Below are 9652 nucleotides of genomic sequence, written 5' to 3'. Positions count from 1 at the left end.
CTTTACATATAAAGAAGACATGAAGTATACAACGATAAATAAAGAATGGAATTGTTCTACTATGAATAAAGGAGAGGATATGTATAATGTACAACAATAATAAAAATAGTGAAAGTGTTCCTTTACAAATAAAGAAGACATGAAGTATACAACGATAAATAAAGAATGGAATTGTTCTACTATGAACAAAGGAGAGGATATGCATAATGTACAACAATAATAAAAATAGTGAAAGTGTTCCTTTACAAATAAAGAAGACATGAAGTATACAACGATAAATAAAGAATGGAATTGTTCTACTATGAACAAAGGAGAGGATATGCATAATGTACAACAATAATAAAAATAGTGAAAGTGTTCCTTTACAAATAAAGAAGACATGAAGTATACAACGATAAATAAAGAATGGAATTGTTCTACTATGAATAAAGGAGAGGATATGTATAATGTACAACAAGTAAAGGAACACTTCCACTATTTTTATTATTATATAAAGAAGACATGAAGTATACAACGATAAATAAAGAATGGAATTGTTCTACTATGAATAAAGGAGAGGATATGTATAATGTACAACATACAAAAGACCACTTACGAGTATTTATATAGATGTTATTGAAGGTTCAGCCCCTCCTGGGAGTAGTTATTGAGGGTTTGTGATGAGAGGTACAACGAGTTGTGTTCTTCTGGTCTGATAACGTTCCATTGCCGAGAAACGTTTGTTTCTGTAAAGGTTGTAATTGTTTGTTAGAGTTCAACCCTTGCAGGCAACAAAGAATGTCTAGTCACCATGCTTTGGGTGATAAACAGTATGTCACACAACATTTTAGTACTTTCTAACGTGCCTTTAAGATTCATGATACGATACATATCTTTCATTATTCGTCGTTGCAGTATGACTAACACACCCATCTCACCACCATATACCATAGACAATATTGAAAAATAAAGACCTACTTTAGGAACTCCAGTTAAACATACCGAACTGTCTGAAGGTATGTCCGAACATTGTCCGAACTTCATTAAAACAAACTCGACTTTTTTTGCAAACAAATTCTGTTCTATGCTATAAAACAGCCATTAAAAAGTACTGCGTCATGGCAAATGTTTTTATTTTAAAGTATATTACAAACATCTTACTAAAATTTCATTTTAAAAGTCAGTTTCAACACAACGTACAGAAATATTGAAACGATTGCTTAAACCTGGTCAATATAACTTGTTGCCTGTAACAACAACAAAACATGGAAAGGAAATCTAATGGTCTAAATCCTTCAGTTGATAAATGCCATCTTACGCAGCCAACCAAGTCGCCCCTAAAACACACACACACAAATAATTAAAACTAGATATTGTTATGGAGTGATTTCAAACAGTAACAACTAGTAGACTATTCAGAACTTATATTGACCAGGTTTAAACAATCGTTGCTGAACATGCTCGTTGCTGACTGGGCTAGACACCTAGATGTAAAAGTCCTTGGCTTAAAAAATTACCGGCCGACCCCTAATTCGGTGGAACTAAGGTCGAAATTCATATATATATATATCATTAGTAATTTTCAAAGCTCATAAGCGCGAAAACGTTACGTATTTGTACGAATGCGTGACATAATCACTGGCAATATCTTAGTCTATTACTAGACATCTCTGAATAATTATACATTTTGTTAAATTTTATACTTGCAAATCTATTATTATGCAAACAAACGCTGGTCACGACAGATTTCTTCTGTACTAAGTTTTATTTATTTATTTTTCTAGAAAACATTGATGATCATAATCAAAGCAGAGAAACAAATGTGATTCACATAATCAGCCTTGAATCAGACCAAACTTATCTGGATGTTTTTGAGTATCGTTGCACAAAACTACACAAGGGTTAAACTGCGCATAGCCATTCTTAATTTTGAACCAATAAACTAGACGGAAAGCAGTTCGTCAGTAGCACCTACCGCTAACTCTTGAGCTGTTCTTATTTAACCGGATAGTGGAATTTGACTGTCACTTTTATAACGTACCCATGGCCTCAGAATGCGGATCAAATTTGTGCGGCAATGAAACGCGAACCACGAATTCTCAGATTCCTAATCTGGGCACGCTTGTGCCATGCTCCGTTTCATAAGAAGGTTGATAATCAGCTTTTAGTCACAATCCAACATGTCAAACAACTAACATTGTGATTTAGTAATAAAATCTTCCAATACAAATTATATTTTCTAACTGTTAAAAATAGTGTTGGTGCGTAGCAGTTGAAGTTCCATTTGGAGATTTGCTCCATTACCGTTTACACTTTGCTCTAAGCAGTGTTATATAAGATGTTATATGGTGTTATATAAGACGACTTCATCACCATAGGAAATACGTTATCAGTAACTTTTGATCAAAGCAAGCTATATCCACATAGATCAGAACCAAAAAAATTAACCCAGTAAAGAATGCAGCTAATCTAATATTAACTGTCTAAAACCTTTATAAAGGTTTAGTGCATTAATTCATAAGTTGAGCACACTCGCTGTTATTAATATTTTCAGCCGTAATCACAATAATTTCTCACGAGGTTGAGCCACATGAGATTAAAGTCAGCCCTAAGTCCATATAATAAGCTGACATTGTAAAATAATCCTGATAATAGTATATATATATATATATATAATTAAATATATCTAAAATATTTATATATTAAACATTTTAATGAATGCACTTAATGACATATTACAAGAGAGAGATGTCTCAATAGATAGAGAGATAGACAAGTGTAATAAAGCCTTGTTTAAAACCCCCCTACTACACTTGGAAACAGCATGAAGCGCCATCTTTGACCTTAGAGTTTGCATTAAGATGTCTTCATTCACAAAATTCGTTTCCGTCAATTTCTTTGCACATTTTAGCCTTTCACGCACAAGCTTCCATCCTTCTTCCAACATGTTTTCTTCTTTGAGAAACCTTGTAGCTCAACTCTGATTGTGTATTCAGATATTCTCGTTTCGCAGTTACGTGTCAAACATCAACAATAGAGACTTTGTAAAAGACGACATCCAAGAAAGAGAGTTTGCCACTATTTACACGTGTTTCTTACTAACCTCTGATGTATGTGTGTGTGAAAACCCAGCGAACTGCTCAATAGTAGACATAACAGCTACCAGCCCCTCTTGTACAGTGTTCTGGTTGTTCTTCCAAAAGATGTATAGAGGGTAAAGAAAAGCCTCAGACTTTTAACAATACTAAGCTGTTTACCTGTCTTTATTACTAGAAACCCGGTTGTTTGCAATTCTGAAGTCCCTGGTTGGTTTATGGTAATAGTCCCAGGTTGTAACTACGTGAAGAAATCACTCTCCCGGTGGTCGAAGAACCAAAAATCCGACCGTGACAGATACAGACGGCTGAGAAATCCGAGAGGAGTTGCCGAGGGTTATAAAAATAATCGAATCCGAGAAAATGTCGCACGTGAAGTGTGACGAATTCTTTGAGCCATCTAAACTGTGCCTTTCCAGCGATTTGTCAAGCCAATGTAGAGCAACCACTCCTCTAGCAAATTTGGAAAAGGCATTTTTTACTGTCTTCCCTACCCGTAACGCAAGCTTTTGTGACAGCTCACACTTAACAACGCGGCAAAATAACGAATAGTTAGGAAAGAGAATGTTAATTTCTTGCAGCTTCTACGCGGCGTTGATATGTCCAATTGTATGAAATTCGCATCAAAAAATTTGATAAAACATTGTCTCGGTTTCTACCTTTACACAACTTCTAGATTCACAGAACATTACGGCACTCTCGTAATTGCCATAGGCCCAGTAACAAAATAATAATTGTTTGTTTGTCGTTAAGCACAAAGTTGCAAAAAGGGCTATCTCTGCTGTGCCCGCCACGGGCTTCAAAATTAGTTTGTCGTTAAGCGCAAAACTACACAATGGGCCAGCTGTGCTGTGCTCACCACGGTTTCGAAACCCAGTTTTTAGTTATATGTCTACAGATCTACTGCTGAGTTCCCTGGTAGTACAGCGATAAGTTTACGAACTTACAATGCTAAATTCTGGGGTTCGATTTCCCACGGTAACTAGCCCTATGCGCCTTTGCTCTAAAACAAAAACAAACTTGCCACTGAGGAGCTAGTATAATTAAAACACGCATTTCAAGTTTTATGATTGTTTCGTTTTGTAACTAGTTATCGACTTTGGAAAACATAGCAACTCGAGATGTGCATATAGTTTTCTTAACTGTTATATATGTATTGTTTTGTCTACAGGCAGTAGAGAAACAGCTTTTATCCATGGCATCCTGAGCGCAGGTGTTGTCCATGGTCTGACCGAAGCTTGTAGTGCGGGAAACCTAACAATGTGTTCCTGTGACCGCTCTCAAGAAGGTTTGTCCACACCCGAGGGCTGGAAGTGGGGTGGCTGCTCTGACAACGTTCAATTTGCAACCATGTTTGCCAGGCATTTTGTGGACGCTCCAGAGAAGGAATCTCGTAAAAGTAGCAGAAAGCGAGATGTTCGAGATATGATGAACCTACACAATAACAACGCTGGCCGACTTGTAAGTGAAACACTGTACTTTATTAGTTATTTATCTGTTTATATTTGTAGAGCATTCTTATGTTATTTACTTGTGTGTTAATCTGTGAAACGCCTTTGTGTATGTGTATATTTCCAAACACTCCTACCTGAACACTTACGATCTTTTATTACAGCAAATTATGCATTAACTTTTATTATTGGTTTTGTCCTAGAGCAAAGAATGCCAGTAACAATCCCAGACGATTATATCAGATTTAATTTAGACTTAATTCTTTCATTACGAAAGAAATTTCCTAAAGCAATATACGTATATTAAGATTCAAACCAACTAGAATATAATAAATTCAAGCTAAATTTAATTAATTCTTTACCTAGGAGCTTTGATCGTGGAAAAATGTAGTTCCACTGACATTCCAGACAATTATAACAGACTTAATTTGAATTTTATTACATTCGAAGACAATTAAAACACACACTAGTTTGAGCTTAGTTTAATTATTTTCTCGCCTAGGAATTGAGCAGTGCGGGGTCTATTGATGATCATGCCAAACTCGATATCTGGAGGTCCAGAGTTTGCGTCCCGTTGCCATAAAATTGCTTTTCGCACTTCGTTATAAGAGCAATTAAATATCACGTTCCAATTATAACAGCCCAATAGCAGTGGTGATATTGACTAGCTACCTTTTATATTTGGCCTTTATAACTTTGCTGGACCATCTGGAATCAAACTAGCTAAGGAGTTGTTTTAGAGTGAAATAATTCCATTAAAGGTCTCAGTCGACTATACTTGAGTTAAGTTGAATTATGAGTTTTTCCTAAAGTAAGAGATTCTTCTTAATACTTCTTATATATATATATAAGGTTTTGTGAGAGACTGGTTGTTGCTTGAATTAATTCAGTGCTTCTACTTCTCATGACGCTGTAAGTGTCTTCCAGTTTTTTTACTTAGCATTGACTTGATCACATTCATTATTAAATTTATCTAAAGTGGTATTAACTTTAAAATCAGGGACATTTCAGCAGTGTGTTTACAACGTCATAACTTTTCACACACAAGCACGAGAAAGCTTGGAAGACCTGTGTCTTTCCTGCTACTGTGTTGAATATTTTGTCCTCGTGTAGTCTATGTTCTTTCTTTAACATATAAAATCAACTCTGGACCTTAAAATCGACAAAACTAATCTAAACAGAAAGATACATTTTAGCGAAATTAGCCTTCACAAGTACTTTCAATAAGACAATAATTTTCTTCTTTAATTAAGAACGACCAACGTTCATCATAATAGAAAGATAAATTTGTTTGTTTGTATGTATGTTTCTAGCACAAAGCTACACAATGGGTTATCTTTGTTCTGTCCATCGCGGGGAACCGAACCCCAGATTTTAGCGTACTAAGTCCATAAACTTACCGCAAACCCATCGGAAGACAGAGATGCGCAGTAATCTATACATCAAAAAATAAATTGTAACTAACAATTAATTTCATATTTCACAAACTATGCAAAACTTAATATTTCAACAACAGCTTCGTAGTGCTTACCTTGTCCATAATAGACCTCTACATTCACTTAAAAACAACATATTTTCTAGTTTCGCCTTTTCAATTTTCAGCCACGTGAAAGACTTTATTTTCTTATTTTAGCTACCTTACCATAAGTTTAGTTAAATGTTTGTTACACAACAAACGGCTCGACTTGGTTAGACAACTAACTCTTGATTAGGGAAAAGATTTATGAAAATATTCGCCTTCTTGTTCAATTTATATAAGAAACAACACGCTATCTGTACATACTTAGGAAAAAGTAGTCACGTCCGTCTAATGAGATAAAATATAAAGAGAAATTTCGTATTTTCAACCTGGATGGCATCTTTTGAGACAAAGGGAGTGATACAGCTACCCTTAACCAAATACATGGATTGATAGTCAACTTTATAACGTTGAAAGTGCCAAACAGGATTTAACTAGGATTGAATCTATAGATCCCAGTCCTGAATAGGACCACATATTAGCATGTTTATCCCCATGCCCCCCAAAAAAGTTCTGATCTTGTTAAATAGTAATTCATGATGTTTAAATCAATTTATTTAACTTATTTAAACAACAAATTAAGGTGATTAAATCAGTCACGAAACTCTTTTTTTTTCTCGCGTTTATACCTGTAAGTCGGTAATCTTGGAACAGCCTTGGTCATTCGTTGACACATCCTCGTTCATGTATTCGACAATTTCAAGAAGTAGCAGTTATCAACAAGAAACTCTAAGCTCTCCTTCCGGACCCGGCATGGCCAGGTGGTTAAGGCACTCGACTCGCAATCTGAGGGTCGCGGGTTCGAATCCCTATCACACCAAACATGCTCGCCCTTTCAGCCGTGAGGGTGTTATAATGTGACGGTCAATCCCACTATTCGTTGGTAAAAGAGTAGCCGAAGAGTTGGCGGTGGGTGGTAATGACTAGCAGCTTTCCCTCTGGTCTTTCACTGCTAAATTATGGACGGGTAGCGCAGATAGCCCTCGAGTAGTTTTGCGTGAAATTCAAAAATAAACAAACAATCAAACACTTCATGTCCAGAGGAAAGCCAGTGACTTTTGTCAGATTGTATCCTTCAACCCGCTTGTAGCAGTCCAGTAAACACGAACCTTGAGGCGGCTCTGTATCCAGCAATCTGTCGAGTTTAGAGCTGTTGATAAACACGGGCTTTGAGGTGACTATATCTAGTAATCTGCTAAGTTGAGGCCTGTCGGTAAACACAAGCCTTGCGGTGACTCCATAACCAATAATTTTTCAGACTGAGATCTGCCAATAAATGCAAGCTCGAGATGAATCCACCTCCAGCAATCTCTGTTAAAACTCTCCTTCCTCCGTCTTATTTCCAGATCTCCACAAACAGAGCTTCTCCCGATGTCTTGAGACGCTCCGCCAAGTTAGTCTTGCATCAAAAATATTTGTTTTTAATTAAAAACTCCACCTCGGTTAGTCCAAAATCCTTGATATTCATGTGACATGTAACCTTCATTCATGAAGTGAGGTGAAGAGAAACAGCAGTTTCTGATCGCTCCTGAAAGATATATTAACCTAAATAACTACCACTAATCGAATCGGAACAGGATCAGCGAAATACTTAGGCTCGAACCTTAGGCCTTTTGATCCACACTCAACATACCAACCATGAGGTCACCCAACTAAAAAACAGAAATTTCCTACGCTCTGATAAGGGATTAATTGAAATAAGTTCAAATTAATCCAGTTGTATTTGGCTAGGACTTTAGTGGAATTCTATTGTAATGTTAAGAAAGTGTAAAAAAAAAGACAAACTAATTAAAGTATTTGTAAAGCTAAAGGAAAATAAAAAAAGACTAACCTGTTAAGGAATCTGTAAATTTAAATGAATATTAAAAATATAAGCGAGTTAAGTAGTTTGTAACGCCAAGGAAATGTTAAAAATGACAAACTAGCTAAGAAATTTCTAAAGCTAAAGGAATTTAAAAAAGATAAACTAGTTAACCTTCATCAGCACACTTTTGAAAAGTTACGTCGTGGAACACCTGGGGTCCACCCGGACCCCAGCACAAAATTACCATTATAGTAAGCTCTGGATTGAAATTCCAAAAACTAATTGCATTACAACTTTTATCAGGGTTGGCATGCAATGTGAGCAACATAAAAATATATGTATTATAGAGGGAATATGTTGATAAATCAAGAAATTAGAAAATTACATTGTTCATCAGTATACAAGTAAGTAGTATTAAACCATTTATTATACTAACAGTGTATAAAACATGCCGAAGTTTTATTATACTCCTATATTCAAGTCATTATCCACCAATATATGATGTGATTCCCAAATACTGGAAAATTCAATTGAAAAAAAAACTGAAAGTGTAAGTTGTGGGTCACTTTGGATCCGACTAGACCACAACACAAATGTATCCTTATAGTATGGTATGGAATGAAAATCCAATGAGCAGGTTATTTACAACAATTATCAAACAAGTTTTCTATAAAATAGGGCATTATAAGCAGTCATCACAGAGAATCACTTGTTGAGGAATGAGATGTGTAGACATAATTACCACAATGATGTTATGATCAAACAGATCAGATGATACTGTACTACTTTGATGAATTATCCTATATAACAGCCTGTATAGCGAAATAAAAGTTTAGAAATGTGTTTCGTATGCTACAGGGCGAAGTGCATGTATAGTGATGGTCAATGATATTATGAGGTCCGCGTGGACCCCAGATAAATATTATATTATAGATACATACTCCATCTTCCTGTTTCGAAAACAATAGTTTCGTATTGATTCAGGATTTCTGTTTGAAAATTACATGAATTGATGTAAATTTGCAATGATTAATTAAAAGATTTACAACCGAGAAAGCCGTTGGGTCCATGTGGACCCCAGGTTTGCTGATAAGTGTTAAAGAGGAATTTTAAATAAGACAAATTAGTTAAGGAGTTGGTAATGTTAAGGGAATATTAAAATATTGTTTTTCTAAATTCTAGAGTTTATGTATTTGAAACTTCTAGACTGAATCAGAAAAATATGTACATTTTCGAATTATAAGGGCAGTATTAAAATAAATTGTTTCAGTTAAAAAATATTGAAAGTTAAAGCTAATTGTCCGAACGAAACTATAGATTTAGATAATTTGTGTCAAATATCAGGCCATTTACAGTTCCTCAATGTTATCTTCAACAATAACTTTTATTCCTAATACAGAGTATGCTGTTCTCATCATAACCTCTATCATTTTGTTCCATTTTTATCCACTCTTATAACGCACCCATAACTCCAAAAAGCGAGGCGAATTTTTGCAGTAACGGGACGTGAACCATGAGTACTCAGATTTTACTGTTCAGTGGATCAATATATCATCTAATCACCAGACAGTTTGTCCCTTCGATATTAACTTTCAATTCTTCGTTAGCTGCTTAGTGTGATTATATTTTACATTTCCGAATATTGTTATTCACGTGTTTAACCTAAGGGTGAAACAGTTTATTCTTTTGGCTCATTATTAAACTTCAACACAGCAAAACTTTACTACAAAAAAAAAAAAACTGATATTTTCCAGTTTAAGTGTGTAGTAAAGCAAACATGACCGATTGGACTTTTAGGTCGGTC

At 35.3% G+C, this 9652-nt stretch overlaps 1 protein-coding gene across 1 annotated transcript in view; it reads left to right on the top strand.

Moving 5' to 3' along the window:
* LOC106460161 (protein Wnt-16-like) overlaps positions 1 to 9652 on the top strand; it is an 82233-nt gene that overhangs the window by 34396 nt on the left and 38185 nt on the right. Inside the window, exon 3 of the mRNA XM_022386819.1 lies at positions 4246 to 4535. Within this exon, the coding sequence (XP_022242527.1) occupies positions 4246 to 4535 (290 nt within the window). The remainder of the gene's footprint in view (positions 1 to 4245; positions 4536 to 9652) is intronic.

Source organism: Limulus polyphemus, unplaced genomic scaffold (genome assembly GCF_000517525.1).
Source record: "Limulus polyphemus unplaced genomic scaffold, Limulus_polyphemus-2.1.2 Scaffold721, whole genome shotgun sequence".
Taxonomy (NCBI): Eukaryota; Metazoa; Arthropoda; class Merostomata; order Xiphosura; family Limulidae; genus Limulus; species Limulus polyphemus.
This window is presented reverse-complemented; position numbering and strand designations above follow the sequence as displayed.